Source organism: Scyliorhinus canicula, chromosome 13 (genome assembly GCF_902713615.1).
Source record: "Scyliorhinus canicula chromosome 13, sScyCan1.1, whole genome shotgun sequence".
In the NCBI taxonomy this organism is placed as follows: Eukaryota; Metazoa; Chordata; class Chondrichthyes; order Carcharhiniformes; family Scyliorhinidae; genus Scyliorhinus; species Scyliorhinus canicula.
This window is the reverse complement of record NC_052158.1, coordinates 8,063,854-8,088,094: the sequence shown is the minus strand read 5'-3', so window position 1 is coordinate 8,088,094 and position 24,241 is coordinate 8,063,854. Positions and strand designations below refer to the sequence as shown.

The following is a 24,241-nucleotide window of genomic DNA, read 5'->3' as shown; positions in this document are numbered from 1 at the left end:
CTGCAGAGATATCATCAGATAATAGTGACTGAAATCCTGATATCATCTTTTAGGCAGGAAATTAAGTTGTGATTTAATTGAGCATCAGAATAAATTCAAGGGCCTGAAATTACTGGCTTAAAATAAATCCAGAGACAGTTTGTGGTTTTAAGTTTATTGTTTTGCTGACAAGGAATATTGTTGCATCAAGTAAACTATATTTATACAATCGAACAATCTGATCTGTTTTAATAAAAACAAAATACTGCCAATGCTGGAAATGGACTGAATTCAGCAGGGAGTAAATGAAGGAGAGACACAAGATATTTAATTTACTTTTTATTTTAATCCTCTGACATTTCTATTTGTGTTGTTTTTATTAACAGTCTGATTGGGATTTTACAATTCGGAAAGTAAATGACACATTTAGTGACAACCTGTTGTTAATGGTGGTTTCTGAACCCTGACCTCTGACCCTGATCACGGGGTCATGTCATTGTGATGTCAGGGCCCCGCCCCTGTTATTGATCCAATCAGAACCGGAGCAGATTCTCAGCCATTTGTTTACATCCCAAGTCCTGAAGAAAGGATAAAGTTTCTCCGTGAATTTATTCCCAGTGAAGGTGTGGAGATGGGACTTGGTGTCCACGTTGTAAAATGAAACTGTCCCAGACTCATAACTGAGATAAACTCCCACCTTCCCGGGGATCTGACCAACACGGAGACGGGATTCAGGAGAGGATTTTATATAAATCTGATCCTGATACCGCCCAATGGTCCAGAATCCAGTCTTTGGCCTCAGGCTGACCCATTCCTTCCTCTCCACAGACTCTGTGGCTACTCCCAGACTCCAGCGCGAATTTCCCGTCACCTCCACCTCCCAGTAATGTCTCCCCGATGTGAATCCCTCTGATCCCAGCGCACATTCCCAGTATGTAAACCTCTTCCTGGTGTCAGGGAGACTCCTCTGGGTCCGGGTCCATCTCAAACTCTTCAGATCCTCAGACACCTCGAGCTCGGAATTCGCTGTTTCCACATCCAGGGTCACGGAGACTGGGACAAAAAACAGAAAATTAGAGACTGACTGGGGATGGGAACAATGGGCGGGGTTTCCCGACCCCCCCGCCGGGTCGGAGAATGGCCGGGGGGGGGGGGGGGGGGGGCAGAGTGAACCCCACCCCCGCTGAATACTGAATTATCAAACGCCGGGGATTTGGTGGGGCCGGGAATCGCGCCGGTCACCTGCCCGCTGGCAGCGCCCCCCCCCCCCCCCCCCGGCGATTCTCCGGCCCGCGATGGGACAAGTGGCCGCCTGTTTTAGGCCAGACCCGCCGGCGTCTGTTACAACAGGTACCTGGGGATGGGGGAGGGAGTCACTGGGGATGGGGGAGGGAGACACTGGGGATGGGGGACAGAGTCACTGGGGATGGGGGACAGAGTCACTGGGGATGGGGGAGGGAGTCACTGGGGATGGGGGAGGGAGTCACTGGGGATGGGGACAGAGTCACTGGGGATGGGGGACAGAGTCACTGGGAATGGGGGAGGGAGACACTGTGGATGGGGGAGGGTGTCACTGGGGATGGGGGACAGTCACTGGGGATGGGGACAGAGTCACTGGGGATGGGGACAGAGTCTGTGGATGGGGGAGGGAGTCACTGGGGATGGGGACAGAGTCACTGGGGATGGGGGAGGGAGTCACTGGGGATGGGGGACAGAGTCTGTGGATGGGGGAGGGAGTCACTGGGGATGGGGACAGAGTCACTGGGGATGGGGACAGAGTCACTGGGGATGGGGAGGGAGTCACTGGGGATGGGGACAGAGTCACTGGGGATGGGGGAGGGAGTCACTGGGGACGGGGGAGGGAGTCACTGGGGATGGGGGAGGAGAGGGACCAATGTCCGCTCTGGCGCTTGGTGGTGGGGCTGCTGGCAGATGAGGAGGTGGCCGAGAGGGTTCGGGGGTGTATTGAGAGGTACGTTGAGGCCAACGATAACGGGGAGGTCCGAGTGGGGACGGTCTGGGAGGCATTGAAGGCGGTGATTAGAGGGGAGTTGATTTCCATCCAAACCCATAGGGAGAGGGGGGAGCAGAGGGAGAGATTGATAGGGGAGATGGTGAGGGTAGATAGGAGATATGCGGAGGCTCCGGAGGAGGGATTGCTGGGGGAGAGGCGTAGCCTTCAGGCCAGATTTGACCTATTGACTACCAGAAAGGCGGAAGCTCAGTGGAGGAAAGCACAGGGGGCGGTGTATGAATACGGGGAGAAGGCGAGCAGGATGCTGGCACTCCAGCTCCGAAAGTGGGACGCGGCCAGGGAGATTGGGGGAGTGACGGATAACGCTGGGAAGGTGGTGCGGAGGGGAGTCGATGTTAATGGGGTCTTTAGGGACTTTCATGGGGAACTGTACCGGTCTGAACCCCCGGTTTTGGGGGGGGGGGGGAATAGGGGCGCTTCTTGGACAAGCTGCGATTCCCGAGGGTGGAGGAGGAGCAGGTGGAGGGACTAGGGGCGCCGATCGAGCTGGAGGAGGTGGTCAAGGGGATAGGGAGCATGCAGTCGGGGAAGGCGCCGGAGCTGGATGGGTTTCCGGCCGAATTTTATAAAAGGTTTGCGGACCTGTTGGGCCCCCTGTTGGTCCGGACCTTTAACGAGGCAAGGGAGGGGGGGGGCTTTGCCCCCAACTATGTCACGGGCGCTGATTTCCTTGATCCTTAAGAGGGACAAGGACCCTCTGCAGTGTGGGTCATATAGGCCGATCTCGCTGCTAAACACCGACGCTAAGCTGCTGGCAAAGATCTTAGCCACAAGAATAGAGGGTTGTGTGCCGGGGTCATTCACGAGAACCAGACGGGGTTTGTGAAGAGAAGGCAGTTGAATACTAACGTACGAAGGCTCCTCAACGTTATTATGATGCCGGCTGTGGAAGGGGAGGCGGAGATAGTGGTGGCATTAGATGCGGAGAAGGCCTTTGATAGGGTTGAGTGGGGGTATCTGTGGGAGGTGTTGGAAAGGTTTGGGTTTGGGGAGGGGTTTGTCCGTTGGGTGAGGTTGGTCAATGCGGCCCCGATGGCGAGTGTAGCCACGAATAGGAGGAGGTCGGAGTACTTTCGGCTGTACCGGGGGACGAGACAGGGGTGTCCCCTGTCCCCTTTGCTCTTTGCGTTGGCAATTGAGCCCCTGGCCATGGCGTTGAGGGAGTCAGGGAACTGGAGGGGCCTGGTGCGGGGTGGGGAGGAGCATCGAGTGTCGTTGTACGCGGACGACCTGTTGCTGTAAGTTTCGGACCCGGTGGGGGGATGCCGGAGGTGATGAGGATTCTCAGCGAATTTGGGGGCTTCTCTGGGTATAAGCTGAACCTGGGCAAGAGCGAGTTGTTTGTGGTGCACCCGGGGGATCAGGAGGAGGGGATTGGTAGGCTCCCACTGAAGCATGCGGGGAAGAGCTTCAGGTACCTAGGGGTCCAGGTGGCTGGGAGCTGGGGGGCCCTGCACAAGCTCAACCTCACAAGGTTGGTGGAGCAGATGGAGGAGGAGTTCAAAAGATGGGATATGTTACCGCTGTCACTGGCGGGGAGGGTGCAGTCCGTTAAGATGACGGTGCTCCCGAGGTTTTTGTTTCTGTTCCAGTGCCTTCCAATCCTTATCCCAAAGGTCTTTTTTAGGAGAGTTAACAGGAGTATTACGGCATTTGTGTGGGCGCATGGGATTCCGAGGGTGAGAAGGGTGTTCCTGGAACGGGGCTGGGATAGGGGGGGGCTGGCGCTGCCCAACTTCTGTGGGTACTACTGGGTGGCCAACGCAGCGATGGCGCGTAAGTGGGTAATGGACGGGGAAGGGGCAGCATGGAAGAGGATGGCGATGGCGTCCTGTGTGGGCACGAGCCGGGAGGCGCTGGTAACGGCGCCGTTGCCACTCCCTCCAACGAGGTATACCACGAGCCCGGTAGTGGCGGCTACCCTCAAAGTTTGGGGGCAATGGAGATGACATAGGGGAGAAGTGGGGGGCTCGATGGAGGCCCCGATACGGGGGAACCATCGGTTTGTTCCAGGGAGCATTGATGGCGGATTTCTGGGCTGGCGCAGGGTAGGGGTTAGGGGGTTGAGGGACCTGTTTGTGGAGCGGAGGTTCGCGAGCTTGAGGGAGTTAGAGGGGAAGTTTGGGCTCCCCCCCGGGGAACATGTTTCGGTACATTCAGGTTAGGGGGTTTGCCAGGCGGCAGGTGGAGTGGTTCCCCTTGTTGCCCCCACGTGGGGTACGGGACAGGGTGCTCTCGGGGGTGGAGGGTGGAGGAGGGAGGATTTCAGACATATACCGGGTAATGCAGGAGGTAGACGAGGCCTCGGTGGAGGAACTGAAGGGTAAATGGGAACAGGAGCTGGGTGAGGAGATTGAGGAGGGGACGTGGGCGGATGCCCTGGAAAGAGTGAATTCCTCCTCTTCCTGTACGAGGCTTAGCCTCATACAGTTCAAGGTGCTGCATAGGGTCCACATGACTGGGTCGAGGATGAGTAGGCTTTTCGGGGGCGAAGACAGGTGTGCTAGGTGCTCGGGGAGCCCAGCGAAACATGCCCATATGTTTTGGGCGTGCCCAGCCCTGTGGGAGTTTTGGAACGGGTTAGCAAGGACGGTGTCAAGGGTGGTGGGATCCAGGGTCAAGCCAGGCTGGGGACTCGCAATTTTTGGGGTTGCAGTGGAGCCGGGAGTGCAGGAGGCGAAAGAGGCCGGTGTCCTGGCCTTTGCGTCCCTAGTAGCCCGGCGGAGGATTCTTCTTCAGTGGAAGAACCTCGTCTCAGTCAAGGGAGGCCTGGATCAATGATATGGCGGGGTTCATCAAATTGGAGAAGGTGAAATTTACCCTGAGGGGATCAGTACTGGGGTTCTTTCGGCGGTGGCAGCCTTTCCTGGACTTCCTGGCGGAATGGTAGGGAAAAAGGCCGGCAGCAGCAGCAACCCGGGGGGGGGGGGGGGTTTGGTTCGGTGGGAGGGAGAATTGTGTACATGGGTTTGTTGGATGTGGCGGGCGTTATCTCTCCTTTTTGTTGTTTGCTTTTTTTTGTTTTTGTAGTTCCTTTTGAAGTTGGGTGGGTGTTGTTCTTGGGTTTTTACCATGGTTGTTTTGTTAATATTGTTTTGTTGTTTATATTTTGTGAAAATCTTAATAAAGATTTATCGGGGATGGGGGACAGAGTCACTCCCTCCCCCATCCCCAGTGACTCTGTCCCCATCCCCAGTGACTCTGTCCCCCATCCCCAGTGACTCCCTCCCCCATCCCCAGTGACTCTGTCCCCATCCCCAGTGACTCCCTCCCACATCCCCACCCTATCCCCGTAATCCAACCTCGCCTTTTTGACACTAAGAGGCAATTTAGCGTGGCCAATCCATCCAACCTAATAATAATAATCACTTATTGTCACAAGTAGGCTTCAATGAAGTTACTGTGAAAAGCCCCTATTCACCACATTCCGACACCTGTTCGGGGAGGCCGGTACGAGAATTGAACCCGCTATGCTGGCATTGTTCTGCATTACAAGCCAGCGATTTAGCCCACTGTGCTAAACCAGCCCCTGCTCAACTAGCCCCTGCACATCTTTGGAGTGTTGGAGGAAACCCACGCAGACACAGTGAAAGGTGCAAACCACATAGTCATCCAATGCCAGAACTGAACCTGGGTCCCTGGTGCCAACCACTCTGCCACCCTATTCTCTTTTCTCGCTGGCAACACACCTTCGCCCGCAGGTTTCTCGGTCACATTGGGTGATTGCATTGGGAAATCTCATTGACAAGCGGTGGGAGGACCAGCGAATGGCACGCGGCCGAGAAACTTGCGGCTGGGGAATGGGACAATCCAGACCCAGATTTGCCCCGTCAGCTTTGACACTGAAATATTCAGGAACTGTGTTTCAGTGTTTATTATAAATTAGGGGTCAGTTTATTAAATTGTATCAAGGTTCTGTACTTACCACAATTTATTGCCACTTCATCATAACCTGCATGAAACAAAAATATTTACTACCTCCACTTCTTGCTGCCTGTCAGTTAAAACAATCAGATGTATTTTCACACGTTGGGAACAAGCAAGCCCCTCACTCAGACTGAACCATCACTGCTGGGCGAAAATCCAATCATTAACAATCTGCAGCAAATGATCTGAGACACTTTCAGCCTCCCAGACTCAACATTGAATTGAACAATTTCAGATCAAACCCTCTGCCCCCATTCTCTCAGAGGAAAGCTGTTAGTGATGATTCTGCTTTTCCCAATTACACCTCCTCTCAGCCCATCGATTGTTTCTTTACTTGTCCCATTTCTATTTGGCTTGCACCAGTCCTTCTGTCACTAAATCTCTCCTGTCTTCCCCTTTGTCCTTTCCCCATCACCCCCTTTTCCTGCCTCTGGATTTGTTTAAATCCTGTTACATCCCTGACTTTTTCCAGTTCTGACAAAAGGTCGTTGAAACATTGGGGCTGGATTTTCACTGAGTTTGTGATGATTCAGGCCCTTTATAAATGACAGAAAGGTCCTGATTCCAGGATTCCCGACCACATTCCCGGCTGTCTGATTTTTGGGAATGCCTTTCTAGGGTATGGCTGGTTCATGGCAAAAGGCCCCGCCCAGCATTCCCAACCTGTTTGGTTCCAATGCAGAGATGGGCCTGTCCTTCTCCTCCACAGTTTTCATGGAGTTGGGACAGGACTTTAAAGATTTGTGATTCACAGCCCCTCAGAGGAGTTGCGAATCTGAATCTGAATGAAGGGCCTTTTAAAGGTGAATTCAAACGGTCCTCCTGATAGATCCTGTGCCGAGGCCTGGCCCTCCACTAACCCGCATGGCCACTCATACACTCTGCCCCTCCAACTACCACCCCATAGACCCTCTTGCCTCCTGTTCCAAGATATAGCACTTCCATTCCCACTGACCTGTGCACTGTGTAGAACCAATGAACCTCACACTGACAGTCGGATGTGTAAATAAAAACAATTCATTCATTAATTTCCATATTAATTTTAAACACTGTCATATCATTGCTGGGCAATAAAAGTGTGAATCATCCATACCCTTGAAAGCATCAATAGCATAAACCACAAGCTCTTGATACTATTAACCTTGTGGAAGTTGACCACAGAGATCAGAGAGGCTGAGCTGTTAATCAAGCATTGTTTTCCCTGGGTTGCAGCTGTTTCAACAAGAGTAATGGATGTCCAGCCTCTCAGGCAAACCACATTCTGTATATATGAGGGGTGGGTGAAGGGCATTGTTTGACATGAAAGCGTGAGCTTGGGGGGGGGGGGGGGGGCATAAGGTGACATGGATGGTGCATGGGGAATGTGTGGAAGGTGAGGGAATGTGAAGAATGAGGGCTGTTGGGGGGGCCTTTGTGATTTTATTTAACTGGGTTGAAGTCCCACAGCACCGAGACAGGCCTTTCAAACAATCCTCCTCGGCACTCCTGTGGCAGCTTCTGGCCCCTTTCCCAGGTCGGCTGGCCTGACTCCAGCCCACACCCCCCTCCCAGCAATAAAGTTCCCACCTTTGTGAGCACTTTTTTGCTGATGTAGGCTGGCTGAGCTGGGAATTTTCCCCACTCCTGCTGCACACCTCATGGATGGAAATTCAGACGTTAACTCGGTTTCTCTCTCCACAGATGCTGCCAGACCTGTTGTGTATTTCCAGCATTTTTGGGTTTTCCTTTGGAAATGCTCTGTTCATCTCAAAATAATCATCCCATTAAATTCGATGAGAAAACTGAGGCTGGGGTTTTCTGTCCCGTTCACAGTGGGCATCGTTGAGGCAAGATCAAAAAATACGGCGATATCGCAGAGATCGGTTTTACATCAGCGTAAAAGTAGTTTGTGATCATTGGCTCCACCCGCCAATGACAGGCCTCGTTTCCCAATGCGGAATATCGGGAACATCCCATTATCCCACCGGCTTGTCGGAATCACCCCCCATATTGGATCATCTGGTCACATCAGCGTGCACACCATCGTGTTTCACAACACTATGTAAACGGCGCGCACCTGGCGATCTGCACTTTGCTCGTGATTTCGAGGTTTGGTCACCTACCTTGCTCCGTGCAGCGCTCGTGGTAACCAGCACCAGGCTGTACAAGCAGCACCACATCACGTTTAGGGGGCTAATGGCAATTCTCCACCTACCAGACCAGAGGGGGATTGGTGGGGGAGGGGGGGGAGGGGGGTGGACTTGCCTCAGGCAAGGGTGAGGCTGTCGAGCTAGAGCTGGACTGGAGAAGAGGGGAGGGGACTGGCATTAAACAAGGAAGAGGCTTCAGGGCGAGGGCTGGACTGGAGAAGAGGGGAGGGGACTGGCCTCAAACAAGGAACAGGCTTCAGGGCGAGGGCTGGAAGAGGGGAAAGCCTGCAAGGCTGGGGAAGAGGGGAGTGTCCAAGGATGTGTGTGGGTTGTACATGTTTAACTGTGCAATTAGCCTCTGGGTAGGGGAGGTGTATACCGGGCATCGGCACTTTTACCTCTGAATGTTCAGGGGCTGACAGAGATCCATTCCAAAGACAATGGGATCAAAGGGTACAGGGGGAGGATTGAAAAGTGTTGGAGGGAGGAGTGAGCTTAACATTAACTTCCTCGATGACCATGCTCCCATGGGTTTTCATTCTCACACAGGAAGGTTCCAAGCTGGTCTGGCAGCGAGAGCTCAGCACCAACAAACAATTCCGGCAGGTTTGCGGTAGATATTCAGCAAGCGTCCAGGACGCAGACATCGTGAGTAGGTCAGAGATCCGGGACATCTTCGAGGGACCGTACAGGATCCAGGACTGGTTTCTCCGTGACAAAGGGGACCCGCAAAGGACGTGGCTGATGACGCCTGTGCAGCTCCCTCAGACGTTTGTGGAGACAGGGTACAAGAGGCTGATGCTGCTACCCTGACACGCCATCGGCAGCCTAAAGATGCTGTTCCCACTCCTGGACAGATTTGGCAGACCAATCTAGTACAATCTCTCGAGGGTCTCACGGATCATTGTGACTTGCTGCATGCTGGACAACCTGGTGCTGCAAAGTAGGGAGGGTTTGTCCGATGACGAGTTGGAGGAGGCAATGGTACGGTGGTATTGTCACTGAACTGCACAGTGCTCCATCCCTACATTGTGATCAGCCTTGTTCCCACAATATAGACACGTCATTTTCAAACTCGTGACCCATGGGTGGGTCGCAGGCGGCTGTCGGGAGGGTCGCAGGGCCATCGGTCACGGCATTCCCAATTGTGGGAAGAAGTGCTCAATGGCGGCGACCGGCTTTTAAAAATGCCGGCCACGAGCATCTTTCAGAATGCCGGCCGTCCCGCGCATGCGCGTCCCCCTCAGTAGTGCGCAGGCCCGGAACCCAGTGAGGCAGACCGCCTCCTCCAGAAGCGGCGGCAGGGAGCAAGTCACATGTCCCGTACACTGACATCACATGGTCTGGGCACGAGAGAGATTCCTCCATTTTGTAGATACCAGCAGTGCTGCTGTGAGCTCCAGGCCCTCTGGTGAACAAACCATTAAGAAGCTGAAATCAGGAACAAAGCAGGAAAAAGATGTTTTCTTGTCTGGGATTATTAATTATTATTAAGCAAAAATGGTGGGTTTTGAAGTTTGGGCGGCGTGGATCGCAAAGATCGGCTGGCGTGGGTCGCAAACGTCGGCTGTCGTGGGTCACAAAGGTCGGTCGGCTAGGGTCGCAAAGGTCAGTCGGCGTGGGTCACAAAGGTCGGTCGGTCGGCGTGGGTCGCAAAGGTCGGTCGGCTAGGGTCGCAAAGGTCAGTCGGCGTGGGTCACAAAGGTCGGTCGGCGTGGTCACAAAGGTCAGTCGGCGTGGGTCGCACAGGTCGGTCGGCTAGGGTCGCAAAGGTCAGTCAGCGTGGGTCACAAAGGTCAGTCGACGTGGGTCAGAAAGGTCAGTCGGTGTGGGTTGCAAAAGTCGGTCGGCGATGGTCGCAAAGGTCGGTCGCCGATGGTCGCAAAGGTCGGTCAGCGTGAGTCGCGATGGTCGGCCGGCGTGGGTCCCAAAGGTTAGCTGGTTGATAAAAATTGGTCCTGGCAAAAAGGTTTGATAAACACTGATGTAGACAACTGCAGAGTGAGACACTCACAGCTTTAGGTGCGAGCAGAAGGAAACAAATTTGGGTGAGAGGGGCAGAGTTCCATCACCTCGAGATGACAAGGTGCTCATACTTATTGGTTGTTTAGTAGATGTACACTTGGAAAGTCACAAATACATTTGCCGGACAGGAGCATCAGAGATTCATGAAAGCGCTGGCAACAGACTGGGAATTCTCAGATATTTGACCTTTGTCCAGGAGTGAACACATCAGTCCCTCCATACCACACCATCACCTTTCACTCACACAGACAAGATGGGGGAACACCTCTGCCTCTCTGTTACACAGCCAAGAGGGAACATGACATCACCCAGCAAAGCATGTGGTTGATCAAAACCTGTAATATCCTGAGGGGGACTGACAGGGTTGGGGAGAGGATGTTTCCTCTTGTAGGAGAATCTGGAGCGAGGGGGTCACCATTTCAAAATAAGGGGTCATCAATTTAAGACAGAGATGAGGTGAAAGAGTCCAACATGAGTTCTTGAGTCAAACAATACTTAACGTTATTTACACAAGTATTCATACAGCACCAGTATTTCACTGCTGGTCTCCTCTCTAGCCGGTACCTAACCAGCCGGCTCTATTTATACGAAAGCAAAAGTTAATGATTCCCGCCCCGCCCCCCCCCCCCCCCCCCCCCCCCCCCCCCCCCCCCCGCCCCGCCCCTCATCAGGGAAGCTCACATTCCCCAAGAGCTCCAAGTGGCTGCAGGTTGTGTGTGTCTCTCTGCTCTCCTGCCGTTTGGCTGCAAAACTGTTTGCAGACCTGGGGTTTTGTTTTGTTTTATTTGCTGCTTTTTCTGCTTCTGAAGCCTGGAGGGAGGCACGGCTGCTGCCGGTCTGCAGAGGGGGAGAGGTGCCTCCCCACCCCTCTGTCCTGCTTCAGTGTGATGTGGAGATGCCGGCGTTTGGCTGGGGTGAGCACAGTAAGAGGTCTTACAGCACCAGCTTAAAGTCCAACAGCTTTGTTTCAAATCACTAGCTTTCGGAGCACTGCTCCTTCCTCAGGTGAATGAAGAGGTAGTTTCCAGAAACATATATATGGACAAAGTCAAAGATGCAAGACGATACTTTGAATGCGACCATTTCAACTAATTAAGTCTTTACAGATCCAGAGAGAGGGGTAACCCCAGGTTAAAGAGGTGTGAATTGTCTCAAGCCAGGACAGTTGGTAGGATTTTGCAAGCCCAGGCCAGATGGTGGGGGTGAATGTAATGCAACATGAATCCAAGGTCCCAGTTGAGGCCGTACTCAGGCGTGTTGAACTTGGCTATCAGTTTCTGCTCTGCGATTCTGCGTTGTCGCAGATCCTGAAGGCCGCCTTGGAGAACCCTTACCTGAAGATCAGAGGCTGAATGCCCCTGACGGCTGAAGTGTTCCCCGACTGGAAAGGAACATTCCTGACTGGTTGTTGTCTCGTGATGTCCATTCATCTGTTGTCGCAGCATCTGCATAGTCTCACCAATGTACCACGCTTCGGGACATCCTTTCCTGCAGCGTATGAGGTACAAAACGTTAGCCGAGTCGCACGAGTATGTACCGCATACCTGGTGGGTGGTGTTCTCACGTGTAATTGTGGTACCCATGTTGATGATCTGGCACGTCTTGCAAAGGTTGCCATGGCTGGGTTGTGTGGTGTCGTGGTCGCTGTTCTCCTGAAGGCTGGGTAGTTTCTGCAAACAATGGTTTGTTTGAGGTTGCGCGGTTGTTTGAAGGCAAGAAGTGGGGGTACGGGAATGGTCTTGGCAATATGTTCGTCTTCATCGGTGACGGTTTGAAGGCTGCGAAGAAGATGTCTTAGTTTCTCAGCTCAGGGAAGTACTGGACGACGAAGGGTACTCTGTCTGTTGTGTCCCCTGTTTGTCTTAGGAGGTCGGTGCGATTTTTTTTGCTGTTGCGCGTTGGAACTGTCGATCGATGAGTCGAGCGCCATACCCCGTTCTTACTTGGGTGTCTTTCAGCATCTGCAGATGTCTGTTACATTCCTCCTCGTCTGAGCAGATCCTGTGTATACGGAGGGCTTGTCCATAGGGGATGGCTTCTTTAATGTGTTTAGGGTGGAAGCTGGAGAAGTGGAGCATCATGAGGTTATCCATGGGCTTGCGGTCAAGTGAAATGCTGACGTGACCGTCCTTGATGGAGATGAGTGTGTCCAAGAACGCAACCGATTCTGGAGAGTAGTCCATGGTGAGTCTGATGGTGGGATGGAGCTTATAGATGTCATCATGTAGTCGTTTCTGTGATTCTTCGCCATGGGTCCAAAGGAAAAAAACATCATTGATGTATCTGGTGTATAACGTCGGTTGAAGGTCCTGTGCGGTGAAGAGGTCGTGTTCGAACTTGTGCATGAAGATGTTGGCATATTGAGGTGCAAATTTCGTCCCCATGGCTGTTTGGTGTGTCTGGATGAAGAACTTCTTGTGGAAGATGAAGACGTTGTGATCCAGGATGAAGAGGATGAGTTACAGAATTGCATCTGGAGATTTGCAGTTGTTGGTGTTGAGTACTGAGGCTGTTGCAGCAATGCCGTTGTCATGGGGGATGCTGGTGTAGAGTGCTGAAACGTCCATTGTGATGAGGAATGTTCCTGGTCCAACTGGTCCATGGGTGCTGAGTTTCTGTAAGAAGTCTGTCATATTGTGACAGAAGCTGGGGATTCCTTGTCCGATGGGTTTCAAGATACCCTCTCTAAAGCCTCCACATCCTTCTGGTAGTGTGGTGACCAGAATTGAACACTATACTCCAAGTGTGGCCTAAGGTTTTATACAGCTGCAACATGACTTGCCAATTCTTATACTCAATGCCCCGGCCAATGAAGGCAAGCATGCCGTATGCCTTCTTGACTATCTTCTCCACCTGTGTTGCCCCTTTCAGTGACCTGTGGACCTGTACACCAAGATCTCTCTGACTGTCAATACTCTTGAGGGTTCTACCATTCACTATATATTACCTACCTGTATTAGACCTTCCAAATGCACTACCTCACATTTGTCCGGATTAAACTCCATCTGCCATCTCGCCGCCCAAGTCTCCAAACGATCTAAATCCTGCTGTATCCTCTGACAGTCCTCATCGCTATCCGCAATTCCACCAACCTTTGTGTCGTCTGCAAATTTACTAATCAGACCAGTTACATTTTCCTCCAAATCATTTCTATATACTACGAACAGCAAAGGTCCCAGCACTGATCCCTGCTGAACACCACTAGTCACAGCCTCCAATCAGAAAAGCACCCTTCCATTGCTACTCTTTGCCTTATATGACCTAGCCAGTTCTGTATCCAACTTGCCAGCTCATCTCTGATCCCGTGTGACTTCATCTTTTGTACCAGTCTGCCATGAGAGACCTTGTCAAAGGCCTTACTGAAGTCCATATCGACAACATCCACTGCCCCACCTGCATCAATCATCTTTGTGACCTCCTCGAAAAACTCTATCAAGTTACTGAGACACGCCCTCCCCTTCACAAAACAGTGCTGTCTCTGCCTCTCTGTTGCTTTTACTCCTTTCCAAAATCTGTCTACCTATGTGTTCCTCTATCTCCCGCTGGCTGTTGGGAGGCCTGTAGTAAACCCCCAACATTGTGCCTGCACCCTTCTTATTCCTGATCTCTACCCATATCGCCTCGCTGCCCTCTGAGGTGTCCTCCCACAGTACAGCTGTGATATTCTCCCTAACCAGTAGCGCAACTCCTCCACCCCTTTTACATCCTCCTTTATCCCGCCTGAAACATCAAAATCCTGGAATATTTAGCTGCCAATCCTGTCCTTCCCTCAACCAGGTCTCTGTAATGGCAACATCATAGTTCCAAGTACTAATCCTCAAGGGAAGAGTAATTTTCAAGAACAGGCAGCAAAGAATAATTATATAATGCTGGAAAACTCTTAATTGAGAAAGGACAAAATCTAACCAATTACACCAGAAAAGGATAATATCTAATCCACTGACTACCCAGGCTCAAAGGTGAAAGGTCACAAGGGGACTGATGTGGAGAAAAATTAATGAAAAGTTGACGGTTTTGTGATACAACATTCCACAATCCATTATTCAGTCACTGTAAATCCGAGTTCTGAAATGGTTCTTAAACAGCTTACCTTCCAAAGTACAAAACAGCTGGAGTTCTGGAAGTCAAGAACACAGGAATGTGTTAGTATGGATCTGCAACCAGAACACAACTCAATATGCTTCATATCTGAATATAAAAATAAACAGGCTGTTTAGCACAGGGCTAAATCGCTGGCTTTGAAGGCAGGCCAGCAACACGGTTTGATTCCCGTAACAGCCTTCCCGAACAGGCGCCGGAATGTGGCGACTAGGGGCTTTTCACAGTAACTTCATTTGAAGCCTACTCGTGACAATAAGCGATTTTCATTTCATTTTCATTTCAACTCTGAAACAGATTGAGAATGAAAGTGTGACAATATGAACAGTGATCACATTTTAAAATGATAAGACTCAAGTTTAAGACGTGACAGAATTTACAAGTGATGGTGTGATTTTACATTCACATCCCCCTTCACACTCCACTTCCCCCTGTGACCATCCTGCTCCCCAAGACACCGACAATAACAATTTCAAATTCCCAACTGGAGGCAGTAAATGAGCAATTCCAGGTCTTCAAGGTGGAAACACTTCAGGCACAAATCAAGCATTTTACAAATTCTTTCACAGGATTTGAGCATCGTTGGCTCGGTCAACATTTATTGATCACCATTTCTTCAACCGCTGTAGTCCCTGAGGTGTACGTGCTATCAATTGTTAGATGTATTAAATGCTGTGGTATGAAGAGGCAAAAGTTCTGCTCCTTTTTCACCAACACACTTTTATTTGTTGCAACTGACTGTGCCCAAAACTCTACACATCACCAGCTCCAGAGGTCACCTGAAGCCCCTTTACATATCAGTGTCAATCATTGAACACTTAACATAAATGAGATAACTAATTGCAATGTCTCTTAACCCATTACTTAACATACACCAGTCAGCACTGTGCAGCTGTGTCTAAAGTCAATGATTTTCCTTGTGGAACTCTATATACAAGGGAGGGGAGCAGGAGAATAGTAGCCTGTAATGAGACTCGGGACAGGAAAGTTAGGGATCGGGTTGGGTGGGGCAGTTGAGGTGGTGAGGATTAAAACATTGGGTCTTGGGTGCAGGACAGTGTGGAAGAGCAATGTCACGGAGGATAGAGAGTGAGGTTTGGGTGCAGGGAGATGTGTAGGAGTGAAGGGCCTGGTGTCCTGGGTGTGCTGGTATATAGAATATAGAATTTCTGCAGTGCAGGAGGAAGCCATTTAGCCCATTGAGTCTGCACTGGCATTCTGAAACAGTACCCTACCTAGGCCCACTCCCCCACCCTATCCCCGTAACCAGAACCCCAACTTACCTACACATCTTTGTACTGTGGGAGGGAACCAGAGCACCAAGAGGAAACCCACACAGTCAAGGGAGAAAGTGTAAACTCCACACAGACAGTCATAGAATTGAACTCAGGTCCCTGGTGCTGTGAGGCAGCAGTGCTAACCACTGTGCCGCTGTGCCACACTGGTACTCAGGAGAAGATGGTAACACAGGGAAGGTGAGATGATTTGGTACTCTTGGGAGGATGTGGTGGTAACACAGGGAAAGTGAGATGATTTGGTACTCAGGGGAGGATGGGATGGTAACACAGGGAAGGTGAGATGATTTGGTACTCGGGGGAGGATGGGATGGTAACACAGGGGAGGTGAGATGATTTGGTACTCAGGGGAGGATGGGATGGTAACACAGGGAAGGTGAGATGATTTGGTACTCGGGGGAGGATGGGATGGTAACACAGGGGAGGTGAGATGATTTGGTACTCGGGAGAGGATGTGGTGGTAACACAGGGAAGGTGAGATGATTTGGTACTCGGGGGAGGATGGGATGGTAACACAGGGGAGGTGAGATGATTTGGTACTCGGGGGAGGATGTGGTGGTAACACAGGGAAGGTGAGATGATTTGGTGCTCAGGGGAGGACGGGATGGTAACACAGGAAAGGTGAGATGATTTGGTACTCGGGAGGATGGGATGGTAACACAGGGAAGGTGAGATGATTTGGTACTCAGGGGAGGATGGGATGGTAACACAGGGAAGGTGAGATGATTTGGTGCTCAGGGGAGGATGGGATAGTAACACAGGGAAGGTGAGACGATTTGGTACTCGGGGGAGGATGGGATGGTAACACAGGGAAGGTGAGATGACGGAGGGGTCCAGAAGGCAGGTTGTTGCAGTCAACATTCTGATTCTGTGGGTTGAATTCAGGATGTGGGGTAGAGGAATAAACAGACACAGTCACAGGGAGAAGTCGAGTTTAATTCGGCACAGGTTCAATGTCACGGTCGAGTGTTCAAAGATCTTGGAGGGCAGACAAAAACATTAAGGGTGATGACAAGATATTTGAGGGTTGGAGTGGGCATCTTTTCAGATGTATTACAGTCAGGCGGCATTGCAGGGCAGCACAGCAGCACAATGGTTAGCACTGTTGCTTCACAGTGCCAGGGACCCGGGTTTGATTCCCAGCTTGGGTCACTGTCTGTGCAGAGTCTACATGTTCTCCCCGTGTCTGTGTGGGTTTCCTCCGGGTGCTCCAGTTTCCTCCCATAAGTCCCGAAAGACGTGCTGATAGGTGAATTGGAATTCTGAATTCTCCCTCTGTGTCACAGGTAACAGCATGTGGCGACGAGGGGATTTTCACAGTAACTTAATTGCAGTATTAATGGAAGCCTACTTGTGACACTAATAAAGATGATTATTACCATTAGATGTAGGCCAGGAAGCAGAGAAAGCATGTGCAGGTCCGAGGTGACAGGGCCATGGGTGAGGGGGAGGCTCAAGGGACACAGAGGAAAGATGGTAATGTTGGGTGGGTGAAGGGTGATGGGGAAAAGCGTGAAGGTGACAGGAAGAGGGTTGTAGGTGCAAGGATGATGCTCGAAGTTCCATGCTCACATTTTGTAAGGCTTCACATTAAGGTATGCAGATTGAAGTGGAGGAGGATCTGTGTTGGGTGGGTGGACAATGTGAGAATGAAATAATTCACTGCTCATTAGTTCAATGGATAAAAACCATGGACAAGCATGTTCTCATCTCTATGTCTGACTGTTAATACAGTAATTTCTGTAATACCCATGAGTCTCAATGCCCCAGTATTCCTGCAACCTCAGGAGGAGGAGGATAGGACACAAAGGGGGTACAAAGATGTGCTGGTGAGGTGGATTGGCCATGCTAAATTGCCTACTGATGTCCAAAGATTCGGTGGGTTTACAGGGATAGGGGGGGTGAGTGTACTGTACTTTTGTAGGGTCGGTGCAGACTCGATGGGCTGAATGGCCTCTTTCTGCAGTATAGGGATTCTATGGTTCTAAGAGAGCTCTGGCCACCAACTAAGGCCACACTGCCAACAATAGGCAGGACCAGATGGGGAAACTGTCCAGATATCCAGGGCAAGCATCGTTAAGGACGGGAATTATTGTGTTACCAGGTCCTTAGGATAAGAACTAACTACCTTCAGATCTCCGAGAGCAATACCAGAGACAACTGAGATGTCCCAAGAAATCATCACCGAGATACTGGGGATTCTTCATCAAGACCTGTTGTCATGTGGATTTGGTGGAACCACATGTCATTGGCTGTCAAGGTAACTGCGGTGATCACTTTCTTCACCAGCGGTGGTTTCTGGGGCACAACGAGTGGCATGTGGCATTTCCAAGGTTGTCACAACTCAGGTACATAAAGGAGGCGACCAATAGCATCTATATCTTCAGCCACTTCCCCGTCGATGATGACAGCCAATTAGTGAGTTCAATGGCGTTCGGCACCATCGTTCATTCCCCTCGGGGTCATCATGTCGACTTTGGAGTTCCTGTAACCCGCCAGCAGCATTTGTGAATCACAAAGACTTTCATTCCTTCAACATGTGGAGAAGAATCACACAGAGTCTGTGCTTGTTTGCCAGGGAGATAATGGGGTCAACTTTGGGGAAGATGAGAAGATGCCACTAATTTTCCGCTCTAATGCCTGGGATATGACATTCATAGACTCCGCCATACCCCATGCAAAGCTGCAACAATCTCCGGCATCGCCGCCATATTTTCCCCTCCTAACCCCTGCTCTAACACAGACAGATAATATGGACGACAGTGTAGATGGGCTTTAGAGGGGTTTCACAGGTCGGCGCAACATCGAGGGCCGAAGGGCCTGTACTGCGCTGTAATGTTCTATGTTCTGTGGTGGCATGAATCGGAGCACTGCCATTGGTGCAGAGCATTGGTTTCCCATTGGCTCAGGGCTGGTCATGTGCCTCTCGTCTGATTGGGTGGGACTAGTCATGTGACTGCTCACCAATTGGTCGAGAGGCAAGTAGACCCCGCCTCCGAGGTGGGGTATAAGTACCCAGAGTTCCCGGTGGTCGATCTTTCTCTGTAGTCGACCACCGGGCTAACAACTAGCTGATTAAAGCCTAAGTTTGGACCTTCATCGTGCCTCACATCCAACTGATGGTACATCATGTTCTATGTATGTCCAACTGGCTTCTTGTAGCCAGGACCAGAGGCCCATCAGCGTTGGGCTCAACAGGGGTGTGATCCCCAGCCATCCTCCTGTCCTCAGGGGACCCGGCCTCCGCACCCTCTCTCAGCCACATGCCTGTGGTGTGTTCACCAGATTGTGCTCCTGAATCTAAACACGACCATCTCGTCCTCTTAGCTGCTGAGAGAAGCCAGAGTCAGCCACTCCACCCCCTGCCCATTTCCTCTCCTTCATATTATGGGTCTGCTTATCCTGCTTGATGATGTAGAGTTTGTGACAGGTCAAGTCACACCTAATCCCCTTGTCTTCATGCACATACTGGGCAGTCAGTCGCATGGTCCCACTTTGGCCTCGATTGCCATCTGGCACTAAGGCTGATCACACATTCACTCTTCTGACAAAGCTGCCCATTTACACAGACAGATAATTGATGACCCTACGAGAGAATCCTTGTAAATATACAACACTGACACTTACCCTGGAGCAACAAAGGAGGGCGCTGACCCTTTCCTGTACTGGACCCAGGTTATTGGATGGATGACATAGTCGCTCACTTCCTCTGCAGCCTCCCTCCAGACTGCCTTGGTCAGGCGGGAGGGGCATCTGGAGGAAAGGGCATCTTCCACCTTTCCTTGACGGACTGGAGGAGAAGCTGCAGGGAGGCATCGCTGAACTGTGGGGCTGGTCTGTTGCGACATGAAGAAGAGAGACAATGTGGAGGGGGGAGGACACTGAGGTGGAGGGGTTTGTGTCACTGAACCAGTAGTAAGGGGCTGGGGGGGAATGAAGGGGAAAGAGGTTTGAGAAGGGACTGAGGGTTCTGATGGATTCTTCCAATGGATTCCTGAACAATCTGGGACTGTGCAGTACTGGTGTTCTGGCAGCAATGCAGTCTCCCGGATAGACCAAGAGCTTATTCATTAACCCACCCGTAGCTGCACATTGTCAGCTGACAGTGGCTTTCCCCAGTGAAAACCTATCGCACTGCGGAATAGCACGTGTCTCCCATGTATGCCGCCGGAATTTTCATTTTTAATTAGAATTCACAGGAACTGGGATAGGGAGAGAGGAATGGTGCACGCTTCCGGATCTGCCAAAGGGAATTGCACATCACAGTTAGAATTCCACCCTGGCTGTCTAAACCTGGAGCTCCAGGTTTAGAAATAAGAGCAGGAGTTGGTCATTTGGATCATTTACCTGCTTTAAAATCTTTTTTTAAAATAAATTTAGAGTACCCAATTAATTTTTTCCAATTAAGGGGCAATTTAGCGTGGCCAGTCCACCTACCCTGCACATCTTTGGCTTGTGGAGCGAAACCCACGCAAATACGGGGAGAATGTGCAAACTCCACACGGACAGTGACCCAGAGCCGGGATCGAACCTCGGCGCCGTGAGGCAGCAATAATAACCACTGCACCACCGTGCTGACGTACGTAAAATCTTGATTTAATTATGGCCTTAACTCCACTTTCCTGCCTGTCCTCATCGGTCCCCCACCTCAAAACCCTTAACGCTCCTGTTGATTGTAAATCTGTACAACACAGACTTGAATATATTCAATGACCCAACGTCAGCTGTCTCTGTGGAAGAGAATCGGGAAGATCAACGACTCTCAGAGAGAAGAAATGTCTGAGTGGGCAACATTCTCCGCTTCACGGCAGCCATTGCAAATGCTGGAATCTGAAGCAAGAACAGAGGATGCTGGGAAACTCAGCAGCATCTGTCAGGGGAGAAGCAGGGTCAACGTTTCGAGTCCCTTGACTCTTCAACAAAACTGAAAGGAGGGAGAATGTGGAGGGAAAGTGTTTGAGCTTTAGGAGATTGCAATGAAGAGTAGCAACTTTAAGAACAAAAGATAGATGGCCTGGTGTAGGAGTGGGAGGAGGGGGGATTGCCACTGAGGCAATACACCAATGAGATATTTTTAAAAGGGGTTTAAGTTGGAGGAGAAAGGTCACAATCTGAAGCTGCCAAACTCAATGTTGAGTCCCGAGGGCCGCAACATGTCTAACTGGAAGATGAGATTCTGCTCCACCAGATTGAACCGAGCTTCATTGCAGCAGGCCAAGGACGGACGTGTGGGCACGAGAGCAAGGTGCTGAGTTAAAATGGTAGCAACAGGAAGGTTGGGGTCATGTTCACGGACTGACCAAAAGCATTCCGCGAAGTGGTGACCCAGTCTGCTTTTTGACACTCCAATGTAGAGGAGATCGCATTGGGAGCAGTGAATTGTTATAACCCCACGAGACCCATGGGGATGTCCCGATTGTGGGATATGAGCTGTTCTGCTGAAGGACTGAGACCCTCCACCGGGCTCATTAATTCCCCGAAATAGAAGTTGGCTTGAGGAGTGTCAGCCTCTCAGGATGGTGCTGGCTGGGACTTGCAGTGTTGATCAGTTGCTGTATTTCATAACTGTGAGTAGGAAATAAACTACTTTTGACTTACCTTTTCGGGGCATCTCATTGACTACAATACTGACGATGAGGATAAAACGGAACTACAGACAGCGCTGCTGCACACTCACACAACGGCTGCATCTCAACACAGCAGAGTAGGGTTAACACAGTTTCAAAAAAGCCGCTCTGGTAGACTCGAAGCGTTTGACACGAGTGTGGAAGACTGTGCTCAGCACTCGGAGCAGATGGGCTATTTTTTGAGGGTGACGCTATTATTGGGGGAAGCTGCTAGAAGGTGATTTTTTGACTGCCTGTGGGGTGCCCACTTTCAGTGTCATAAAGAGCCTAACCTACCCTGCGGCCCCAGACTCAAGATGTTTGATGAATTGATGGCGCTTGTAATGAATCACTATGACCCCAAGCTGTCGGTCATTGTCCAAAGACTCTGATTCAGTACAGCTGAGAGAACTCGGTGGGAATCTGTTACTGAGTTTCTGGCACATTAACGTAAACTACCAGAGCACTGCGATTACGGACAATCCTTACTGGACAATGCCACAAGATCGCCTGGAGTGCGGAATTAACAATATGGTGTCCCAGCGGAAATTGCTCTCCAAACCGACATTGGACCCAAAAAGGACCATCGAGATCTATCTCGCTTTCACTCTCGAGATCTCCCTCGCACTCTCGAGATCTATCTCGCTTTCACTCTCGAGATCTCCCTCGCACTCTCGAGATCTCCCTCTCACTCGAGAGCACGGAAAAGGGAGTCCAGGAATGTCAGAGATGCACAGTGTAGGATGCCCCCCTCCCCCCCATTCAGATGAGCCGTCCCCCCGAGGGGCAGAGCCTCTGTGACCCCGCCCTTACCCGAACATCGTTGGGGCTGAGCACGTCAACCAAGGGCCGCTGCAGCCAGGCGGGAAATCTCCCCGGAACCACTGGAGGAGGACTCAGAGGTGCGGCACCTGCGTCGGAGAAATTGCAGGGACCAGCAACGCCAAGTCAGCCAACAAACACGTCACCCTCGTCGAGGGAGATGCCGCCTAGAGCCAGGACCCTCCACCAAGAGCAGCCTGATGAAGACACGTGCATACAGCTGAATTACAGCATCACATGGTAGATTTCCCCCATCAAAATGACTGTCCAGGTGAATGGTCACCCACTTTTAATGGAACTGGACACGGGAGCTGAACTTTCAGTGATGGAACACTAGACGTTCGAAAGATCAGGATGGGAGTGCAGCATCTGAATATGAGGGACACCAAGACGAGGTGGCAGTGTACACGGGGAGGTTGGCAATGTACACGGGGAGGGTTGGCAATGTACACGGGGAGGGTTGGCAATGTACACGGGGAGGGTTGGCAATGTACACGGGGAGGTTGGCAATGTACACGGGGAGGTTGGTAATGTACACGGGGAGGTTGGCAATGTACACGGGGAGGGTTGGCAATGTACACGGGGAGGGTTGGCAATGTACACGGGGAGGGTTGGCAATGTACACGGGGAGGGTTGGCAATGTACACGGGGAGGATTGGCAATGTACACGGGGAGGATTGGCAATGTACACGGGGAGGGTTGGCAATGTACACGGGGAGGTTGGCAATGTACACGGGGAGGGTTGGCAATGTACACAGGGAGGTTGGCAATGTACACGGGGAGGATTGGCAATGTACACGGGGAGGGCTGGCAATGTACACGGGGAGGTTGGCAATGTACACGGGGAGGGTTGGCAATGTACACGGGGAGGATTGGCAATGTACACGGGGAGGGTTGGCAATGTACACGGGGAGGTTGGCAATGTACACGGGGAGGGTTGGCAATGTTCACTGGGAGGGTTGGCAATGTTCACTGTGAGGGTTGGCAATGTACACGGGGAGGTTGGCAATGTACACGGGGAGGGTTGGCAATGTACACGGGGAGGTTGGCAATGTACGCGGGAGCCAGTAGCTATTGCGGGTACTCCAGTTGTCTACGGACTGCAGTCCGTCAGATTGCCCTTGATCACAGTAGGGGGCTCTGGCCTAAATCTGCTTGGCTGTGATTGGCTACAGAGTCCACGGAATTTCAGGATGGGCACTGGGGAATTATACAAAGTACCTGAAAGTCCTGGGGAAGTATCTGAAGGTTTTCCAGGAGGGCCTCAGGAAGATCAAACGTGCCATGGCCAACATTCATGTGGACCCTGAGGCCTAACTGAAGTACTGGAGGTCCTGCCCAGTCCCCTATACATTGCTGATAAAGGTAAAGGATGAGCTCAGCCATTTGGAAAGCCTGGGAATCATCTGGCCGCTACAATCTGCAGTTTGGACAGTGCCTGTGGTCCTGGTACTGAAACCAGATAAACCCATCGGCCTGTGTGGGGATTACAAGCTATCAGTGAACACGGCTTCCCGTTTGGACAGACACCTGATGCCACAAATAGCGGACCTCTACCCAAAGGTGGCTGGAGGACACTCTTTCTAAACTCAACACGAGTCACACATACCACCAATTGGAGCGCAAAGCAGCTTCTATAAAATTTGGGACCATTAATACCCACAGTGGCCTCTACGAATATACACGGTTGCCATCGGCTTGCACTATTTTCAAGAGAGACATAGAGAACATCCTCCAAGGACGATGGCAAGTGACGGTTTATTTGGATGATGTCATGGTCACCGGAGCTACGGAAAGAAACACCCGAACTACTTGGAGGAAGTCCTCTGCAGTTTTCCAAGACAGGCGCCGCCTCAAGAGAGGAAAATGCATTTTTTATCAAGAAAGAGGTCACGTACTTCGGGTATTGTGTCGACCGAGACGGTCTGCACCCAGTAGAACAGAAGGCGCAAGCGGTCAAAGAAGCCCCCACGCCTGAGAACATGACCAAATCGTGGTAATTCGTGGGACTTGTGAATTGTTACAAGAAATTTATCCCCAACTTGATGACCGGCCTTGCACCACTGCATGCGCTATTGAAAAAACATCTGGAGTGGGCGTGGAGAGCACCTTTGCCAAGGTGAAGCGGCGACGGCTGTGATCAGGATCTGCATCGTGGACTTTGGCCGCTGCGGAGCACAACTATGCTCAGATCGAGAAAGTAGAGCTGCCCATCATTTTTTGCAATTAAGAAATTCCACCAGTACGTGTATGTGTGTCAGTTCACCATCATAACGGACTGTAAGCCATTGCTTGGACCGGTTAAAGAGGACACAGTGATTCCGC

The 24,241-nt window shown here is 51.2% G+C and overlaps 1 protein-coding gene across 1 annotated transcript in view; it reads right to left on the bottom strand.

The window, feature by feature from the left end:
• Positions 1-305: 305 nt before the first annotated feature.
• The window catches only part of LOC119976449 (butyrophilin subfamily 3 member A1-like), a 75,849-nt gene continuing 51,913 nt past the window's right edge, over positions 306-24,241 (bottom strand). The window contains exons 9-11 of the mRNA XM_038816985.1: positions 14,186-14,212; positions 5,940-5,966; positions 306-1,032 (exon numbers count right to left, since the gene is read on the bottom strand). Coding sequence (XP_038672913.1) covers positions 473-1,032; positions 5,940-5,966; positions 14,186-14,212 — 614 coding nt within the window. The 3' untranslated portion in view covers positions 306-472. The remainder of the gene's footprint in view (positions 1,033-5,939; positions 5,967-14,185; positions 14,213-24,241) is intronic.